Source organism: Myxine glutinosa, chromosome 5 (assembly GCF_964187855.1).
Source record: "Myxine glutinosa chromosome 5, kmMyxGlut1.1, whole genome shotgun sequence".
Taxonomy (NCBI): domain Eukaryota; kingdom Metazoa; phylum Chordata; class Myxini; order Myxiniformes; family Myxinidae; genus Myxine; species Myxine glutinosa.
The window spans coordinates 147,035,600-147,057,711 of NC_136265.1; the positions used below are offsets into that span (position 1 = coordinate 147,035,600).

The 22,112-nt window shown below is 45.4% G+C and overlaps 1 protein-coding gene across 2 annotated transcripts in view; it reads left to right on the plus strand.

The window, feature by feature from the left end:
* The first annotated feature begins 42 nt into the window (after positions 1-42).
* Positions 43-22,112, plus strand: part of RRN3 (RNA polymerase I transcription factor RRN3) — a 54,266-nt gene continuing 32,196 nt past the window's right edge. The window contains exons 1-7 of one of the 2 annotated variants that reach the window (XM_068116029.2): positions 43-319; positions 2,690-2,823; positions 5,635-5,691; positions 9,131-9,220; positions 14,679-14,808; positions 15,203-15,259; positions 22,020-22,083. In XM_068116029.2, coding sequence (XP_067972130.2) covers positions 2,728-2,823; positions 5,635-5,691; positions 9,131-9,220; positions 14,679-14,808; positions 15,203-15,259; positions 22,020-22,083 — 494 coding nt within the window. In that variant the 5' untranslated portion in view covers positions 43-319; positions 2,690-2,727. The remainder of the gene's footprint in view (positions 320-2,689; positions 2,824-5,634; positions 5,692-9,130; positions 9,221-14,678; positions 14,809-15,202; positions 15,260-22,019; positions 22,084-22,112) is intronic. The other variant, XM_068116030.2, reaches the window with a different exon arrangement.

The following is a 22,112-nucleotide window of genomic DNA, read 5'->3' on the forward strand; positions in this document are numbered from 1 at the left end:
TGTTTTTTTTAGTGAATATTAAATTTAATCCGTAGTTTTTGTGGATACATTTGGCTCCTAGAATCTTCTTCATCACTTTTTTTGCGCGGCGCTCACTTTGTGAGGCTTTGTGCCGCTGTGGCTTGAGGAGGGAGTTTGTTTGAGTGTAAATGTAGATGATACTGCTTCATGAGTGTTTGATCTGTCACCAGAGACCCATCGTCTCACCAGCCGTGTTGTAAACCCTGAGTGATTACGACCGGAACACGTGTTCATCACCACACGTGTCTGACGTCGGACGAACCTACGATACGTTTCGTCTCAAAGTCACAGCTGCTCTGTAAATATTCCCCTCTTACACACATCTTTCAGTTTCATTTCATCAAATCAATCTTTATCATTTCATCAAATCGATCTTTATCATGAACCGACGATCGTGGGTCGATTTGTAGTGAACCAAACATTGTGCGTTGTGGTCGTGGCCTTGGCTTCAGATGAAGTGGTGCTTGTGAGGTTGGTTGGATATTACTATTGGGAATGTAGACGATGTCCTGCTCGATGCGGTTGCGGGTGACAGTACTTGTGTACAGGGCGACGTGCTGCTGCTGGTAGACGTTGTGGATTATGGGTGACGCACGGCTGCGGGTGACGGTCTTACGTCACCTTGAAAGTTGATGCGGTGATCTTGATGCGGGTGACGTTATGGGTGAATGCGGGTGTCGTGCCGTTGTGTTGTGGGTGAAGACCGTCGGACATGGTTACAGGTGACGTGCCGATGGACGCCGTTGTGGGTGAAGACCGTAGGACATGGTTACAGGTGACGTGCCGGTGGACGCCGTTGTGGGTGAAGACCGTCGGACATGGTTACAGGTGACGTGCCGATGGACGCCGTTGTGGTTGAAGACCATCGGACATGGTTACAGGTGACGTGCCGTTGAATGCGATGGGACAGGTGATGTGCCTGCCGTTGTGAGTGACGGTACTTGTGGAAGTGGTTGTGGGTGACGGTACTTGTGGAAATGGTTGTGTGTGGCGGTACTTGTGGAAGTGGTTGTGGGTGGTGGTACTTGTGGAAGTGGTTGTGGGTGACGGTACTTGTGGAAGTGGTTGTGAGTGACGGTACTTGTGGAAGTGGTTGTGGGTGACGGTACTTGTGGAAGTGGTTGTGGGTGACGGTACTTGTGGAAGTGGTTGTGGGTGACGGTACTTGTGGAAGTGGTTGCGGGTGGCGGTACTTGTGGAAGTGGTTGTGGGTGACGGTACTTGTGGAAGTGGTTGCGGGTGGCGGTACTTGTGGAAGTGGTTGTGGGTGGTGGTACTTGTGGATGTTGTTTCGGGTGACGGTACTTGTGGAAGTGGTTGTGGGTGACGGTACTTGTGGAAGTGGTTGTGTGTGACGGTACTTGTGGAAGTGGTTGTGTGTGGCGGTACTTGTGGAAGTGGTTGTGGGTGGCGGTACTTGTGGAAGTGGTTGTGGGTGACGGTACTTGTGGAAGTGGTTGTGAGTGACGGTACTTGTGGAAGTGGTTGTGGGTGACGGTACTTGTGGAAGTGGTTGTGGGTGACGGTACTTGTGGAAGTGGTTGTGGGTGACGGTACTTGTGGAAGTGGTTGCGGGTGGCGGTACTTGTGGAAGTGGTTGTGGGTGGTGGTACTTGTGGATGTTGTTTCGGGTGACGGTACTTGTGGAAGTGGTTGTGGGTGACGGTACTTGTGGAAGTGGTTGTGGGTGACGGTACTTGTGGAAGTGGTTGTGTGTGGCGGTACTTGTGGAAGTGGTTGTGGGTGGTGGTACTTGTGGATGTTGTTTCGGGTGACGGTACTTGTGGAAGTGGTTGTGGGTGGTGGTACTTGTGGATGTTGTTTCGGGTGACGGTACTTGTGGAAGTGGTTGTGGGTGACGGTACTTGTGGAAGTGGTTGTGGGTGACGGTACTTGTGGAAGTGGTTGTGGGTGGCGGTACTTGTGGAAGTGGTTGTGGGTGACGGTACTTGTGGAAGTGGTTGTGGGTGACGGTACTTGTGGAAGTGGTTGCGGGTGGCGGTACTTGTGGAAGTGGTTGTGGGTGGTGGTACTTGTGGATGTTGTTTCGGGTGACGGTACTTGTGGAAGTGGTTGTGGGTGACGGTACTTGTGGAAGTGGTTGTGGGTGGCGGTACTTGTGGAAGTGGTTGTGGGTGACGGTACTTGTGGAAGTGGTTGTGGGTGACGGTACTTGTGGAAGTGGTTGTGGATGGCGGTACTTGTGGAAGTGGTTGTGGGTGTCGGTACTTCCGGATGTGGTTGCGTGTGACGGTACTTGTGGACGCGGTTGCGAGTGAGGTGCTGGTGGATGTGATTGTGGCTGATGCACTAATGGATGTGGTTGCGGATTACTACTTGTGTAGTAATCCGTTGGACGCGGTTGCAGATGGAGGTACTGTCTTGGAGAAGAGGTGGTGGAAGATTATGTTGTTGTGGTGGAAGTCCAGTGGTTATGGTTGATGTTTGCAAATTATTCCATTTTCTTAATTTCATGTTATCCTCGCATCAAAGCAAACTTGCATCTTCATATATAAAAGTAAGAATTTTCTGACAAACTAACTTTACTTGCTAAAACAAAAACAACCACCACTCGCTCTTTTCAACATTTAATTTGTATGTAAATAGTTTAGCTGCTTTGTGTAGCTAAAACGATCAGTGTCATCATTGTAAACTTACCATTTTACAGACACACACACCATGAGTTGAGAACTAGTTGCTGCTGCAATGTTGGGAGACAGTCCAGACTTTTTGTCTTCGCCTCCACGCAAGACAGTGCGGTTCGGAACTGGTGTTATTGATGCCTTGACCAAGTACAAGCAGGTGAATAATCAATACCTTTTCTTGTGGTTACCCCCTCCACGTGAAGTGAAAACGGGGTTAATCAGTGGGTTCACTTTGTCCGTCTATCTGCCTGTCTCTACAAATGTTTGTTTATGATCGAGGATCAACTTAATTTTTCATTGAATGTTATATTTTGACCGAGAATCACAACATGAAGCGGGACACAAACCTGCAGTTTAGCAGTAGTTTGCCTCTGAATTTGGCAAATTGTATGGAATCTCGTCCTGATCGCGCATGCACACAGAGGAGCAAAGTAATAAAAAAAATTCGTCTGTTTGGCAGTCAAACGTAATTCAAAATCATTGCAAACAGGAAACTTACTGTTTTAGGGACGTCACAAAGGACACAAACAACAGGCACAAAAAACTAATTTGACGTTTTAAATAAGGTGGATGATTGCATTCACCCGGATCATCCCCTGAGGGCAGAGTAACTATGAGAATCAGCATTCACCGTATCATCCCCTGAGGGCAGAGTAACTATGAGAATCAGCATTCACATTGTCTTATTCCCTTAGGGCAGAGTAACTATGAGAATCAGCATTCACCGTATCATCCCCTGAGGGCAGAGTAACTATGAGAATCAGCATTCACATTGTCTTATTCCCTGAGGGCAGAGTAACGATGAGAATCAGCATTCACCCGTATCATCCCCTTAGGGCAGAGTAACTATGAGAATCAGCATTCACCCGTATCATCCCCTTAGGGCAGAGTAACTATGAGAATCAGCATTCACCCGTATCATCCCCTTCGGACAGAGTAACTATGAGAATCAGCATTCACCCATATCATCCCCTTAGGGCAGAGTAACTATGAGAATCAGCATTCACCCGTATCATCCCCTTAGGGCAGAGTAACTATGAGAATCGGCATTCACCCGTATCATCCCCTTCGGACAGAGTAACGATGAGAATCAGCATTCACCCGTATCATCCCCTTAGGGCAGAGTAACTATGAGAATCAGCATTCACCCGTATCATCCCCTTAGGGCAGAGTAACTATGAGAATCAGCATTCACCCCCATCTCATCCCCTAAGGGCAGAGTAACTATGAGAATCAGCATTCACCGTATCATCCCCTGAGGGCAGAGTAACTATGAGAATCAGCATTCACATTGTCTTATTCCCTGAGGGCAGAGTAACGATGAGAATCAGCATTCACCCGTATCATCCCCTTCGGACAGAGTAACTATGAGAATCAGCATTCACCCATATCATCCCCTTAGGGCAGAGTAACTATGAGAATCAGCATTCACCGTATCATCCCCTTAGGGCAGAGTAACTATGAGAATCAGCATTCACCCGTATCATCCCCTTAGGGCAGAGTAACTATGAGAATCAGCATTCACCCGTATCATCCCCTTCGGACAGAGTAACTATGAGAATCAGCATTCACCCGTATCATCCCCTTCGGACAGAGTAACTATGAGAATCAGCATTCACCCGTATCATCCCCTTAGGGCAGAGTAACTATGAGAATCGGCATTCACCCGTATCATCCCCTTCGGACAGAGTAACTATGAGAATCAGCATTCACCCGTATCATCCCCTTAGGGCAGAGTAACTATGAGAATCAGCATTCACCCGTATCATCCCCTTCGGGCAGAGTAACTATGAGAATCAGCATTCACCCGTATCATCCCCTGAGAGCAGAGTAACTATGAGAATCAGCATTCACCCGTATCATCCCCTTCGGGCAGAGTAACTATGAGAATCAGCATTCACCGTATCATCCCCTTAGGGCAGAGTAACTATGAGAATCAGCATTCACCCCCATCTCATCCCCTAAGGGCAGAGTAACTATGAGAATCAGCATTCACCGTATCATCCCCTTAGGGCAGAGTAACTATGAGAATCAGCATTCACCCCCATCTCATCCCCTAAGGGCAGAGTAACTATGAGAATCAGCATTCACCCCCATCTCATCCCCTAAGGGCAGAGTAACTATGAGAATCAGCATTCACCCCCATCTCATCCCCTTAGGGCAGAGTAACTATGAGAATCAGCATTCACCCCCATCTCATCCCCTAAGGGCAGAGTAACTATGAGAATCAGCATTCACCCGTATCATCCCCTTAGGGCAGAGTAACTATGAGAATCAGCATTCACCCCCATCTCATCCCCTAAGGGCAGAGTAACTATGAGAATCAGCATTCACCCCCATCTCATCCCCTAAGGGCAGAGTAACTATGAGAATCAGCATTCACATTGTCTTATTCCCTGAGGGCAGAGTAACTAACTGTGAGATTCTGCATTCAGGCAAATATGGTGGTGCCCAGTGCTGTTTGTTCAGTGTATCTTTTTTCACAAAGACTGTTCCAAAATAGTAAATTTCTCTGGGAGGATTTGGCAGAAGGTTTGTAATTGTGCAAATGCATGGATGAACCTCGATGGTGAGGAAAAATGCATCTCAGCAGAGCATCCTGTGCTCTAGATTGTGCTGTTTCACCCATCGACTTGGTATGGTTACCATCATGCCTGTTATGCAAGGTTCATCAACAAAGCGAGCAGAGATCGTACTCGGAAACACAAAGCAAGAGTTTAAAATATTCTACCCATGTCCTTTTTCTCAAGATCGTGTGGGGTAAGATGTTCTATGAACTATAGTAACTGTTTTTGCACTCTGATTTTCAGTTTTTGGACATTTCGTTTTTGAACATTTGGAGAAGATGAAAACAGTTAACATCGTGTGGTGTTTGAATAAGAGATTCCAGCATCTTGAGATGAGATGGGAATACCATGCAGTTCAATATTTCGACCTCATCACCAATAGAATGCTATTGTGTTTACAGGGCCAAAATGCAGAATATAATCTTCTCTTACATCAACTGGCCGATCCGGAAATAAAGGTACAATGAGAGTTTTTAAACAATGTATGACTTCACTCGTTTTCTTTCTTTTAAAAATTTAATAGTATATCACATTGAAAATTGTTTGCATTCATCAATTAAGACTCTGCATTTGTTTTGCATCATGTGCCCTCGCCCCTCCCCCCCCTCCTCACATTCCTACACCACTCCTGACACCTCCATACCAACCTCCCGACTCCCCACTCCAAACTCCCGACTCCCCACTCCAAACTCCCGACTTTCCCACCCCAACATCTACAGGCCACCACTGGAACTTGTACAGGCCGCCCCCGGAACCTCCACAGGTCTCCACTGTAGAGGCACTTTCCAAACGGGTGAATGCTCGACAGACCTCTACACGCCGCCACCCGAACCTCTGCACGCCGCCACCCGAACCTCTACACGCCGCCACCCGAACCCCTACACGCCGCAACCCGAACCTCCACACGCCGCCACCGGAACCTCCACAGGCCGCTACCGGAACCTCTACAGGCCGCCACCGCAACCTCTACAGGCCGCGACCGGAACCTCTACAGGCCACCACCGCAACCTCTACAGGCCGCGACCGGAACCTCTACAGGCCACCACCCCAACCTCTACACGCCACCACCCCAACCTCTACACGCCGCCACCCCAACCTCTACACGCCGCCACCCCAACCTCTACATGCCGACCGGGAACATGGGAAGGTGGTGGAATGGAGCAGGAGAGGAATTCTATGGAGCTGATCCAATACTTGGTCTTTCATCACCAAAAAGGACCCTCTGGCAAACTCTCCCATCTACTTCCTTCACATCTTGAAGAGATTGAGTCACTCAAACGTTTGTGCCACACGATCAGCCGTGATCTTTCTTGGGCAAACCATTACCCAAAATAGCCTTTCAAGCAAGCCGCGCACCTTTGTGGGCATACTACATCGTGCAAAGTAGTGTTTTTTTGGCAAATCTGAACTTTTATCAACTTCCAAGGCCTCCATCTGCAGTTATATTGAGTTCTGTTCTCCCATTTGGACTTGACGCCCTATGTCTTTTCTTTGCCCTGTCGTCTCCCCCCTCCCAACTCCCGCCCATCCTACACAGGTTTCTGCAGGGCGCACATGCTTTGCCATTAAGCCGCTTCATGTTAAGCTCCCAAAATCCAAGTTTACAGTGCCGTCAGAAACCACTTGACCTTTTTCACATTTTGTTGTGTTATAGCTTGAATTAAAAATGGTTTAAATGCAGATTTTTTTTTTTGTCACTGATCGACACGTAATACCCAATACTATCAAAGTGGATATATATATATATATATATATATATATATATATATATATATATACAGTGGAACCTTGACTTACGAGTTTAATTCGTTCCGTGACCGAGCTCGTAACTCAAATTGCTCGTATCTCAAATCAAATTTCCCCATTGAAATGCATTGAAATGCTATTAATCCGTTCCAGCCCGCCAAAAACCACACCAATTTTTTTTTTAATATACAGTATATATAAAAATATCTCGCGCTTTATATTTCACCTGTATGCAGCATACAAGTTGGCAGGATGGCCTGGACTGGAGGTACGCACACTTGACTCTAAAGTCTAAACTGTCCAGCCTGGGTTTGAATCCCGACCCAGCTATAACCTGTCATGGGTGAATCACAGGCAGGGTGATTCATCAATGTGTGTACCGCTAAACTGGGCGCCCCGTTTGCGTCCCATTAGTTGTTGGATGTTAAGGATCTCACCGTGTTTTCCACAAAGAGAAGGCGAGCTATCGCCGGCACTCTGAACAAGTTGTGGCCTGGCATGGAATGAACATGAAAACATGAACATGAACATGAAATGTTCGACATGAACATGAAATTTTCCGAAATAACCAAAATGCGAAAACTAAAATGCATCGCTATACGACAGAGATACGTACTTACTACTGTACTTGAACGGCAAGATAACCACGTGACCAGAACCTACCTGGCGGCGTAAACTCGAAATAACCAAAATGCGAAAACTAAAATGCATCGCTATACGACAGAGATACGTACTGTACTTGAACGGCAAGATAACCACGTGACCAGAACCTACCTGGCGGCGTAAACTCGAAATAACCAAAATGCGAAAACAAAAACGCATCGCTACACGACAGAGATACGTACTGTACTTGAACGGCAAGATAACCACGTGACCGGGTGGCGAAAGCTCGTAACTCGGATCTCGGCTCGCATCTCAAAGCAATAAACTGCCGGAGCGACGGCTCGTATCTCGAAAAACTCGTAAGTTGGGGCACTCGTAAGTCAAGGTTCCACTGTGTATATATATATATATATATATATATATATATATATATATATATATATATATATATATATATATATATATATATATATATATATACAGTATATATATATTTAATTCTTTCACAAAATAATTTTAAATGAAATTCAGAAATATCTAATATCTCAACCCCTTGAGTCAATACTTTGTAGAAGCGCCTTTGGCAGCGATTACATCTTCTTGGCTATGTCTATATCTGATTTGCACTTCTGGATTTGTGGAGTTTCTCCCATTCTTCCTTGCAGATTTGCTCAAGGTCTGTCCAGTTGGACAGGGAGCGTCAGTGAACAGCAATCTTCAAGTCTTTCCACAGATTCTCAATGGGATTTAAGTCTGGGCTTTGGCTCAAGTACTTTCACGTTCTTGTTCTGAAGCCATTCCAGTGCTGCATTGCCTGTATGTTTTGTGGTCTTTGTCCTGTTGGAACGTAAATCTTCCCCACAGTATGATGTCCTTTACACTCTGAAGCAGGTTCTCCTCAAGGATCTGCCTGTATTTGGCTCCATTCATTGTTCCCTCTATCCTTATAAGTCCTCCAGTGCCTGCCGCTGAAATGCATCCCCATAGCATGGTGCTACCACCACCATGCTTCACTGTAGGGGTGGTGTTAGATGGGTGATGAGCTGTGCTCGGTTTCTGCCAGACATAGCACTGTGCATTCAGGCCAAAGAGTTCAATTTTCATCTCATCAGACCACAGAATATTTTGCCTCATGCTCTCAGAGTCTTTCACATACCTTTGTTGCAAATTCCAAGCGTACTGACGTGTACCTTTTTCTCAGGATTGGCTTCCGTCTGGCCATTCTCCCATAAAGCCAAGATTTGAGATTTTAAAATATTTTAAATTTTTTCGATTTTAAAATCGCTTCTGTGTTTCTTTATATACTATTTCAACTTTTGTCATCAAATTTTCAACAAACCTTTATTATGAGAACTTGGAGAACAATAATTAATAAGATTTATTTGCTGTTGTTTTAGTCATGTGTAGTTTGAATACACAGCGGATCTGGAGGAGCTTTCTCGCTTGAGATACTTTCTATTTTACTATGTACAGTATTTGGAGTCTTTTTTATTTTATTTTATTTTATTTTTTAATTGGAATGTTTGTTTTTTGTTTTTCTTGATCCAGGATGCCCAGCTGATCAATTGGCTCCAAGAAATGAGAAATGCAGTTGTATATCTTACAAAGGATGTTGAACTTCTCGTGAGCCTGCTACTGGTGCGTTATACAAATTTATGCAGATGTGAAGTTAGCATTCCCTACATCATAACTTTAATGTACTGCATCAGGAAGAATCCAGTGTTTCAAGCAGACATTGTGAAGGTACCCAGGGTTACAGGCATCCTAGAATGAAAGTGTAATGTTGAGCTATTATTCTTATTTGAAGTCCATGTTTTTCTCTATTAAGATATATGTATGTAAAATAATATATGAACTAGAATGGCACTCTTCAACGTCATGACGTCGACTGATGCCTGCACCACATTATTACATCATTATAATACTTGTATCAAGTTTGATTTAAATCCATTCAGCTGTGCCCAAGTTGGCACATTTTTACCTGACATGATCTCTGACTGTTGGCCTATTGACCCGAAAATTTAATCGGTTCATGTTTACATGCTCATGTTTACAAACATGTTTACATGTTTACAATCTCACAAGGAGGTCCGGCTGTCAGTCCGTGATAGGTTTTCGTTGCCGCGATAACTTGAGAACGGCTGAAGGGATCTTAGTCAAACTTGGTGCAGGTATGTCTAATTAGGTAAAGATGAACTCATTCGATTTTGGGGTCACAAGGTCAAATGCCAAATGTCAGAGGTCATGTTCGGTAAAAATCCGGTTACCGCGATAACTTGTGAACCAGTGATGGGATTTGGGCCAAATTTGCTATAGTTATGTTGAGTGATGTAAATATGAACGGAGTAGATTTTGGGGTCAAGAGGTCAAAGGTCAAAGTCTGTAATATGTCTAACTTGAGAACAGCTGAAGTGATCTAATTCAAACTTGGTAGAGGTATGTATAATGATGTAAAGATGAACTGATTAGATGTTGTGGGAAAAGGTTAAAGGTCAAAGTTTGTAATAGGTCTATAACTTGAGAACGGCTGAAGTGATATAATTCAAACTTGGTGTAGGTATGTATAATGATGGATAGATTAAATGATTAGAGGAGGCATATCAGTCGACGTCATGATGTCGAAGAGTGCCGTTCTTGTTGTGTATCGATTACGTTCTCAAGGCCTGATGTTGGCTTAACGGTTAAGGTGGCTAGTTTTAAACCATAGGGTCCATAGTACGATCTCCTGGCATGCCATTAAAATATCACCCAGTGGGTTACCTCAGGCCATCATCCTTCCGAGTTTGGCAAAATGAGTACCAGCTTACTTGGAAGAATGAGACATTTGAGCATCCCACGTCGGTGTGACGACCCATCCAAGATTGTTCCCCCTACCCAAGGATTGTACCCCCTATCCAAGGATTGTACCCCCTATCCAAGGATTGTACCCCCTAGCCAAGGATTTACCCCCTAGCCAAGGATTTACCCCCTAGCCAAGGATTTACCCCCTAGCCAAGGATTTACCCCCTAGCCAAGGATTTACCCCCTAGCCAAGGATTGTACCCCTAGCCAAGGATTGTACCCCCTAGCCAAGGATTGTACCTTCTAGCGAAGGATTGTACCCCCTAGCCAAGGATTGTACCACCTAGCCAAGGATTGTACCCCCTAGCCAAGGATTGTACCCCCTAGCCAAGGATTGTACCCCCTAGCCAAGGATTGTACCCCCTAGCCAAGGATCGTACCCCCTAGCCAAGGATCGTACCCCCTAGCCAAGGATCGTACCCCCTAGCCAAGGATTGTACCCCCTAGCCAAGGATTGTACCCCCTAGCCAAGGATTGTACCTCCTAGCGAAGGATTGTACCCCCTAGCCAAGGCAGTCCTATGCGTCTAAAGACGTGAAAGGAGTGGTTCTTCGTCATCTTTCAATATGTTCTCTCTCTCTGTCTCTTGTTGTTGTTGTTGTTGTTTTTTTTATCGTTCTGTTTGGATATTGTTGGAATATGTTTAAACCGCAGCCGTGATGCTGACGCCACCCCCCCCCCCCCCCCCCCCCCCAGAATTTACATGTTTTAAAAGTTTCCCAGTGTGTACCCTGGTCAGAATAGGTACACCGTATCCCTGCGTGTCGTAAGAGACGACTAAGAGGGTTGGCGTCAGGAAGAGCATCCGGCCATAAAAACATTGCCTCAAAAGGAGAACCATGACAATCACAAGTACATATGGGCAGGGTGCAGCCCGAAGTGGAGATCGGTTTCTGAGGTTTGGGACATGGAATGTGGGGACAATGACAGGGAGATCAGGGGAAGTGGTGGAAGTATTGGTCAGAAGAAGAGTGGACATATGTTGTGTGCAAGAGACGAGATGGAAGGGAAGTGGTGTGAGAATGGTGAAGGGTAGGCAGGGACAGAAATACAAGTTTGTGTGGCAAGGGTGCCCGGAGGGCATGAATGGTGTTGGTGTCCTGTTTTCTGAGGAGTTTGTAGACAGTGTGGTGAGTGTGACTAGAGTGAGTGATAGGTTGATGATGGTGAAAATGATGATTGGAAAGCTCTTGGTGAACGTCATCTCGGGATATGCTCTGCAGGTTGGTCGAAGCGATGAAGAGAAGGACAAGTTCTGGTGTGCGATAGAGAAGCTGATGGAAAACGTGAAAGATGAGGAAGTTGTTGTGGTGGGAGGAGACCTGAATGGACATGTGGGAAGGAGTATGGATGGTTTTGAGGGAGTTCATGGGGGTTACGGATATGGTGTGAGAAATGGAGAAGGTGAAAGGATTTTGGAGTTTGCTGATGGAGCTGATTTGTTGATTTGTAATACTCAGTTCCAGAAAGAGGACAATAAGCTTGTTACATGCATGTCAGGTGGGTCGACGACAACCGTTGACTACCTGATGGTGCGTAGGCGAGATAGGGGGCACCTCCGGGACACAAAGGTGATCCCGGGGGAGGAGGCTGTTTCACAGCACCACTTGGTTGTCTGCGACATAAGGATGAAAGGTGCGAGGAGAGCTCGGCGGGTGAAGTACCAACCGAGAATGAAGGTGTGGAGGTTGAAAGAGGTGACAGTAAGGGAGGCATTAAAAGAGAGGCTGAGTAGGGTAGAGGATGATGTGGTGGTTGTGGTTGAGTGGTGATGTGGTTGAGCTTGAAAGTGGTTGGATGTCAATGAAAGCTAGTCTGTTGGGAGCCGTTGGTGAGGTATGTGGATGGACAAAAGGACCACCGAGGCACTCGGAAACATGGTGGTGGGATGTTGAGGTTGGAAAGAGGATTGACGAGAAGAGGAAGAAGTTCAAAGAGTGGCAGAAGGCGAAGGGTACGGGAGCAGAAACAGCAGAGCATGAAAGTTATAAGGCAGCCAGGAAGGCTGCAAAGAAAGAGGTAGCAAAGGCGCAGGAGGCATGTAGGAAAATGTTCGGAGAACGCTTGGATTCGGAAGAGGGTCAGAAAGCAGTATTCAGGATTGCAAAGCACATAGCGAAAGAGAGGTGTGATGTGATGGGGGTGAGTTGCTTGAAGGATGAAGTGGGACAAATCGTTGTCGACCCAGATGGAATTAAAGGAAGATGGAAAAGATATATGGAAATGCTGTTGAATACAGAGAATGAATGGGATGGCAACATCGAGAGTAACCCAGTTTTAGGACCGGCAGAAAAGATAACTGAGAAGGAAGTTGAGGAAGCGATAAAAGCAATGAAGAGTGGAAAAGCGGGAGGGCCGACGGGAGTTGTGGGAGATATGTTGAAGGCAGCAGGAAGTTGGGGTGTGAAGAGAATGACAGAGATCTGTAATCTGGTGGTGAAAGAAGGCCGCATTCCAGTGGATTGGGAACTGAGTACCCTCGTCCCTCTATACAAGGGGAAAGGTGACCCTCTGGAGTGTGGCTCGTACCGAGCGATAAAGTTATTGGAGCATGGAATGAAGGTATTGGAAAGGGTGTTGGAGAGGAGGATAAGGAAGAAAGTGAAGATCGACGAAATGCAGTTTGGATTCATGCCAGGAAGCGGAACAACAGATGCGCTTTTCATTGTGAGGCAGTTGCAGGAGAAGTACATGGATAAGAGGAAGAAGTTGTTTTTTGGGATTGTTGATCTGGAGAAAGCATTCGATAGGGTTCCACGCAAAGTATTGACATGGGCATTGAGGAAGTTAGGAGTGGAGGAATGGTTGATCAGAGTAGTGATGGCAATGTACAAAAGAGCACGTACAGCTGTAAGGACGAAGGACGGGAACAGTGGTGAGTTTGAGGTGAAGGTGGGAGTGCATCAGGGGTCGGTACTAAGTCCACTACTATTTGTAGCTGTGATGGAGGTGCTGGCTCAGACCGTAAAGGAGGGTTTACCGTGGGAGTTGTTGTATGCAGATGATCTGGTGTTGATTGCGGAAAGTATGGATGGACTGAAGGAAAAGATGAACAAGTGGAAGGAATGTATGGAGACAAAAGGTCTGAAGGTGAATATCGGAAAGACAAAGGTGATGGCAAGTGGTAAAGCATGTGGTGAGGTGGAAAGAACTGGGAAGTGGCCGTGTGCTGTGTGCAGGAAGGGTGTCGGAGTGAACTCCATTCAATGTACAATGTGTGCTGAGTGGGTTCATCAAAAATGTAGTGGTCTGAGAGGGTCATTAACCAGTGTGGCAGCTACATTCAAATGTAAGGTGTGCACAGAGGGAGCTGCAGATGGAGGAAATGTTGAGTTGGATCTTGGAGACGGCGTGAAGCTGGAAGGTGTGAAAACATTTTGTTACCTCGGAGACATGCTGAATGGAGAAGGTGGATCAGACTCGGCAACGGTTGCTCGAGTGAGATGTGCATGGAAGAAGTTTCGGGAACTGAGTGGCGTGCTGATGAGGAGGAGAGTGTCGCTGAAGCTGAAGGGAAAGGTGTATGCTGCATGTGTGAGAAGTGTTATGATTTGTGGGAGCGAGACATGGGTAATGAACGTAGAGCAGCAACGAAGGCTGGAAAGGGTGGAAATGCGAATGGTTCGATGGATGTGCGGAGTATCGTTGAGAGAGAGGAAGACAAATGATGAATTGCGAAAGATGACGGGAATATTGCCTGTGATTGATGCTGTGAAGAGGAACAGGTTGAGATGGTTTGGTCATGTATTGAGGAAGGATGAAAGTGACTGGTTGAGAAGAGTGATGGAAGTTAATGTAGAAGGAAGTAGTGGACGGGGAAGACCGTGAAAGACTTGGCTAAAGATGGTGGAAGAAGAAATGCGGGCAAGGGGGTTAACAAGGAGAGATGCAGAAAATAGGGCAAAATGGAGAAGATTGTCATGGGGACCGCAAGGCTAACCCCCGCTCTAGCAGGGAACATGGCCTTAAAATGCATGTTGTTGTTGTTGTTGTCTCTGTCTGTCTCTATCTCTCTCTCTCACTCTCACTCTCACTCTCACTCTCACTCTCACTCTCACTCTCACTCTCACTGTCTCTCTCTCTCTCTCTCTCTCTCTCTCTCTCTCTCTCTCTCTCTCTCTCTCTCTCTCTCTCTCTCACTCTCTCACTCTCTCACTCTCTCACTCTCTCACTCTCTCACTCTCTCACTCTCTCACTCTCTCACTCACCCTGCACCACTCCTGTCTCAATGCTCATTGTGCTTTCTTTCTTTCAGCGCATACCTTGGCTTACAAGGAGCAAGGAGGTCATTGAGGAGTATCTTGCTTTCCTCACCAACCTAGTGTCTGCTCAAACCATTTACTTGCGCTCGTGCCTCAAGATGCTCGTGTCGAACTTTACTGGCCGTGAGTACATTGGGCAACGTTTATAATTATTCCCAGGGTGTCAAAATTCATCCCACTTAGAGGGGTGGAAATGCCTTTGTCTCAAACGGTCTTTATGTCTCAAAGCTTTATTTCAACATATATGCTCTAGGAAGAGCTGTTTGACGAAGGGCAAGCTAGGGAAAAGCCTACTGCATATGGGATGGGGCTGTATCTCTCTAAAAAGAGTGGACCATTGTGTGCCTGGAAAATTTATTTCCTTCATGATTAAATGGTTGTGCATGTTAGATTGTAGTGGATTAAGAATCAAACACCTTGTACCTGGAATAAGTTTTGTCGCAGTTTTCAGTGCCAAATGCCAAAGACCTTTCAACGTGTGCGTGCACCATTTTATAAGATCCAATTCTTTTTGCAGGTAAACATTGTTTGACGGCAAAAGGCAATTGTTCTGAATCCGAAGATGATGATGCTGGTAAATGTGTGTTTGTGTTTGTGTTTGTGGTTTCTTTTTTTTTTTGGTTTCTTTTTTAATGTTTTTTGTTTTTTCTCCCTCCGATGATTATTGGTTCAGAGGGTTTGGTTCGAGGTTAGAACAAATTACAATGAAGGAAAAGGGGGAAGTGGGTTTGGTGTAGAGTGATAAAATAATTTCACTCTTTTGTGCATAATATGGTATTAGAAGTAATTATGGAAACAGGAAAAACTGGGTATAGAATGCAAACAACATGTGATAGAATCACGTCTCATGTAAAAATGCAATGTTCCATAGTACAGTCATGTGATAATACAGTAAACTGCGATTGGTTGTCACACAAGCCATCAGAACGGGTCACACCTACAGAAAGACTATAAAAGTATAGGTGGTGATGTCATTTCAGTGTGGTGAATACTATGCCTCCTTGGGGGAGGAAATGTCACATGACAAGCATTTAAAAAATCAAATACTTAGTTGTTGAAAGCTACTTCATGCGGGGGATTGCAGACAGACCTCGTGTTTCAGCAATAACTGTATTGAAGTCTCTGTGGAGGGTCCACAAAACTGGTACTGTTGGGAGTAAAAGCAGTTGATGAAGAAAGGCCAAACTATCCACAGTGATATTTAGTACCCCAGGGATGTGGGAGTATGTTCTCTGCATGTGATAGATTGTGCGGGTGTTAATGATTTAGCTGAAAGTACGGGTGATAACATTTCTTCAAGAACAGCAAGTTGCTGTGGTATCAATGGATGTGTTGCTGGGGAGAGGAAACCAAATAAAAAGGCTGAAATGAGCAGCAGAAATGAAACAGTGGGATGATGAAATATGGAAGAGAAGGTACTCTTTATCGATGAGTCCAATTTTGAAATGATTGGCAAAATCAAGGGCAGTTTGTGCGACGGTGGACCAGGGAGCGGAACAAGTCATTGTACACCAGATACTGTGAATCATGGGGGTGCATCAATACAAGTGGGGAGGATGCATCTCAGCTAAGGGATGTGGGAGATTCAAATAAAATTGAAGGTATGTTCATTGACAGGTACAGAGAGGCCATTCCCCAAGGAGCAAATGTCATTGCCTGGAGATTCATCTTCCAAATGGTCAATGACCCCAAACATACAGTCGTGGCCAAAAATATTGGCACTCTTGCCCTTTTTTCAAATAACTCACAATTTTCTCGAAAACGAAGTTGAAATTGACAAAGGTATTTGGTTTCCACAATTCTTTCTTTCACTGTTAACATTACAGAATCCTTGTTTTTTATTCAGGACTTAATATATTCTTTTAAATCAGAAAATAAAAAGAAATGGCATTGACAAAATTATTGACACCCTCGACTTAATATTTGGTAGCACAGCCATTGGACAAAATAACTGCAGTCTAGCACTTCCTATGCTTGGCAAAAGAATGGTGGAGAAGGTGGAAATCACTCCATTTATGACGACGAAAAGTCTGATCCCCGACGTGGAGATCGGTTTCTGAGGTTTGGGACGTGGAATGTAGGGACAATGACAGGGAGATCAGGAGAAGTGGTGGAAGTATTGGTCAGAAGAAGAGTGGACATATGTTGTGTGCAGGAGACAAGATGGAAGGGAAGTGGTGTGAGAATGGTGAAGGGTAGACAGGGACAGAAATACAAGTTTGTGTGGCAAGGGTGCACAGAAGGCGTGAATGGTGTTGGTGTCCTGTTTTCTGAGGAGTTTGTAGACAGTGTGACGAGAGTGAGTGAAAGGTTGATGATGGTGAAAATGATGATTGGAAAGCTCTTGGTGAACGTCATCTTGGGATATGCTCCGCAGGTTGGTCGGAGCGATGAAGAGAAGGACAAGTTCTGGTGTGCAATAGAGAAGCTGATGGAAAACGTGAAAGATGAGGAAGTTGTTGTGGTATGAGGAGACCTAAATGGACATGTGGGAAGGAGTATGGATGTTTTTGAAGGAGTTCATGGGGGTTACGGATATGGTGTGAGAAATGGAGAAGGTGAAAGGATTTTGGAGTTTGCTGATGGAGCTGATTTGTTGATTTGTAATACTCAGTTCCAGAAAGAGGATAATAAGCTTGTTACATGCATGTCAGGTGGGTCGACGACAACCGTTGACTACCTGATGGTGCGTAGGCGAGATAGGGGGCACCTCCGGGACACAAAGGTGATCCCGGGGGAGGAGGCTGTTTCACAGCACCACTTGGTTGTCTGCGACATAAGGTTGAAAGGTGCGAGGAGAGCTCGGCGGGTGAAGTACCAACCGAGAATGAAGGTGTGGAGGTTGAAAGAGGTGACAGTGAGGGAGGCATTAAAAGAGAGGCTGAGTATGGTAGAGGATGATGTGGTTGAGCTTGAAAGTGGTTGGATGTCAATGAAAGAAAGTCTGTTGGGAGCCGTTGGTGAGGTATGTGGATGGACAAAAGGACCACCGAGGCACTGGGAAACATGGTGGTGGGATGATGAAGTTGGAAAGAAGATTGACGAGAAGAGGAAGAAGTTCAAGGAGTGACAGAAGGCGAAGGGTATGGGGGCAGAAAAGGAAGAGCATGAAAGTTATAAGGCTGCAAAGAAAGAGATAGCAAAGGCGCAGGAGGCATGTCGGAAAATGTTCGGAGAACGCTTGGATTTAGAAGAGGGTCAGAGAGCGGTATTCAGGATGGCAAAGCAGATAGCGAAAGAGAGGTGTGATGTGATGGGGGTGAGTTGCTTGAAGGATGAAGTGGGACAAATCGATGTGGACCCAGATGGAATTAAAGGAAGATGGAAGAGATATATGGAAATACTGTTGAATGCAGAGAATGAATGCGATGGCAACATAGAGAGTAACCCAGTTTTAGGACCGGCAGAGAAGATAACCGAGAAGGAAGTTGAGGAAGCGATTAAAGCAATGAAGAGTAGAAAAGCGGGAGGGCCGACGGGAGTTGTGGGAGATATGTTGAAGGCAGCGAGAAATTGGCGTGTGAAGAGAATGACAGAGATCTGCAATCTGGTGGTGAAAGAAGGCCGCATTCCAGTGGATTGGGAACTGAGTACCCTTGTCCCTCTATACAAGGGGAAAGGTGACCCTCTGGACTGTGGCTCGTATCGAGCGATAAAGTTATTGGAGCATGGAATGAATGTATTGGAAAGGGTGTTGGAGAGGAGGATAAGGAAGAAAGTGAAGATTGATGAAATGCAGTTTGGATTTATGCCAGGAAAAGGAACGACAGACGTGCTTTTTATTGTGAGGCAGTTACAGGAGAAGTACATGGAGAAGAGGAAGAAGTTGTTTCTTGGGTTTGTTGATCTGGAGAAAGCATTCGATAGGGTTCCACGTGAAGTAGTGACATGGGCATGAAGGAAGTTAGGAGTGGAGGAATGGTTGATCAGAGTAGTGATGGCAATGTACAAAAGAGTGCGCACAGCTGTAAGGACGAAGGATGGGAACAGTGGTGAGTTTGAGGTGAAGGTGGCAGTGCATCAGGGGTCGGTAATAAGTCCACTACTATTTGTAGCTGTGATGGAGGTGCTGGCTCGGAACGTAAAGGAGGGTTTACCGTGGGAGTTGTTGTATGCAGATGATCTGGTGTTGATTGCAGAAAGTATGGATGGACTGAAGGAGAAGATGAACAAGTGGAAGGAATGTATGGAGACGAAAGGTCTGAAGGTGAATATCGGAAAAACAAAGGTGATGGCAAGTGGTAAAGCATGTGGTGAGGGGGAAAGAACTGGGAAGTGGCCATGTGCTATGTGCAGGAAGGGTGTCGGAGTGAACTCAATTCAATGTACAATGTGCGCTGAGTGGGTTCATCAAAAATGTAGTGGTTTGAGAGGGTCATTAACCAGTGTGGCAGCTACATTCAAGTGTAAGGTGTGCACAGAGGGAGCTGCAGATGGAGGAAATGTTGAGTTGGATCTTGGAGACGGCGTGAAGCTGGAAGGTGTGAAAACATTTTGTTACCTAGGAGACATGCTGAATGGAGAAGGTGGATCAGACTCGGCAACGGTTGCTAGAGTGAGATGTGCATGGAAGAAGTTTCGGGAACTGAGTGGCGTGCTGACGAGGAGGGGAGTGTCTTTGAAGGTGAAGGGAAAGGTGTATGCTGCATGTGTGAGAAGTGTTATGATTTATGGGAGCGAGACATGGGTAATGAATGTAGAGCAGCAACGAAGGCTGGAAAGGGTGGAAATACGAATGGTTCGGTGGATGTGTGGAGTATCGTTGAGAGAGAGGAAGCCAAATGATGAATTGCGAAAGATGATGGGAATAGAGCCTGTGATGGATGCTGTGAAGAGAAACAGTTTGAGATGGTTTGGTCATGTGTTGAGGAAGGATGAAAGTGACTGGTTGAGAAGAGTGATGGAAATGAATGTGGAAGGAAGTAGAGGACGGGGAAGACCGAGAAAGACTTGGCAAAAGATGGTCAAAGAATAAATGCGGGCCAGGGGGTTAACAAGGGGAGATGCAGAAAGTAGGGCAAAATGGAGAACATTGTCATGGGGACCGCAAGACTAACCCCCGCTCTTGCAGGGAAAATGGCCTTTTAAAAATGCCTGTTGTTGTTGTTGTTGTTGTTGTCGCGCTTCCTATAGCTATGAATGAGCTTCCTCCATCTCTCTATTGGCAGTTTAGCCCACCCTTCTTGTGTAAACTGCTCCAGTTCTCCCAGATTTGAAGGGTGCCTTCTCCCAACTGCTGTTTTCAGATCTCCCCACAGGTGTTCAATGGGATTTAGATCTGGACTCATTGCTGGCCACTTCAGAACAGTCCATTGTTTTGTCTTGAACCATTCCTGGGTGCTTTTTGAAGTGTGTTTGGGGTCATTGTCCTGCTGCAAGACCCATGACCTTCAACGGAGACCCAGCTTTCTGACACTGGGTTGAAAATTGCACTCCAAAATGCCTTGATAATCTCCTGATTTCATGATGCCATGCACACATTCAGTGCACCCAGTGCTAGAGGCAGCACAGCAACCCCAAAACATCACTGAACCTCCTCCATGTTTGACTGTAGGGAAGGTGTTCTTTTCTTTGAAGGCTTAATTTTGTTTTCTGTAAACATAGAGATGATGTGCCTTCCCAAAAAGCTCTAATTTGGTCTCATCTGTCCACAGGACATTCTCCCAGAAGGATTTTGGCTTGTTCTGGTGTGTTTTGCAAATTCCAGTCGGGATTTCTTATGTCTCTCGCTCTCTCAGCAATGGGGTCCTACTTACTGGGTCTCCTACCATAGAACCCCCTTTCATTGAGTTGGCGACTGATGGTGCAAGTTGAAACTGTCGTACCTTGTGTCTGAAGGTCAGCTTGAATCTGTTTGACAGTTGATCGAGGTGCTTTCTCCACCAATCGAATAATCCTTCGCTGCGATCTTCGATCAAGTTTCCTCTTTCGGCCACGTCCAGGGAAGTTGGCTGCAGTGCCATGGGCCTTGAACTTCTTGATAACATTACGTATGGTGGACACAGGAACATCAAGGTCTCTGGAGATGGACGTATAGCCTTGAGATTGTCCATGCCTGGCTACAATTTTGTCAAACCTCCTCACACAATTCTCTGTCTTTCTGTCACGGTGTGTACCCCGGTTTAGAATAGGTACACCATATCCCTGTGCATCATAAGAGGCGAGCAAGGGTTGGCGTCCGGAAGGGCATCCGGCCATAAAAAAACATTGCCTCAAACAGGGAACCATGATTCTCATGGGGCCCGCAAGGCTAACCCCCGCTCTAGCGAGGAAAAATGGCCCTAAAACGATCATTCATTCATTCATTCATATTCTGTCTTTTCTCCATGCTCACTGCGGTACACACAGTGACACAAAACAGCAGAATGAGTCCTTTTCTCCATTCAAACTGGTTGAATGAGTGATTTTTATATTGCAGGCACCTGCAATCCACCACAGGTGAGTTCAATTCTAAAGGAAAGGACAATCACCTGCTTGAAATCTAGTTATTTCTAACTTCTGGAAGGTGCCAATAATATTGTCCTGGCCATTTTAGGATTTATGTCTGGAATAAGCTAAGATTTAGAAATTGATTAAGATTTTTTTTGTTTTGTTCCACTGCAAACCAAAGAAATACATACGTGGATACCAAAAGTTTTGTAATTTCAACAATTTTCTGGAAGAAATGGTGCATTATTTGAAAAAAGTGCAAAGGTGCCAATATTTTTGGCCACGGTTGTACAGTTCATGTGGTTAAAGACTATCTGGAATGTAAAGAAGCTGATGGAGCACTCCCAATGATGCCTTGGCCTGCACAAAGTCCTGTTTTGATCATCACTGAGGAAATATGGAGTTATACGGATACTGAGAAAGTCAAACAGCAACCAAACATCTTTGATGAGTTGTTGAAAGTGTTGTGGGATATTTTCTGGAACATTCGACATTCATACATTAATAAACTGTAAGGAGGCATGAAAACCAGGTGTCATGCTCTTTACAAAGTAAAGGCCTCACATGCCAAATATGAATGTATTGTATCATATGTTCATTGAGTTTTTGTATATTATCTATAATAATCCATTGTGTATTATACACATACATATCAGTTTCAATTACTCCTCGTGAGCAGATGTGCGTGCGTGTTTCTATAACTATTTCCAATACTATATGTAGATAGCCAAGCAAATTAACTCAGGACCTGGGAATTGAACCAAGCTTTCTGTTGAAGAGAAAAGTGCTCAGACCATTATCCAGGTGGAACATTGCAGGGAATGCTTTGACCTTTTCTGAGCAATTCAAATGGAATGTTTGACACCGTGATTGTTCCGTTAAAAGCTGAACTTTTTCTTTTGCAGACGTTAAAAGCGGGTTTGACATTTGCCACCGTGGCATTCAGTTCATCATTCGTCTTGTTCCACTGTAAGTTTGGTAATGAGCAAACAAACGCT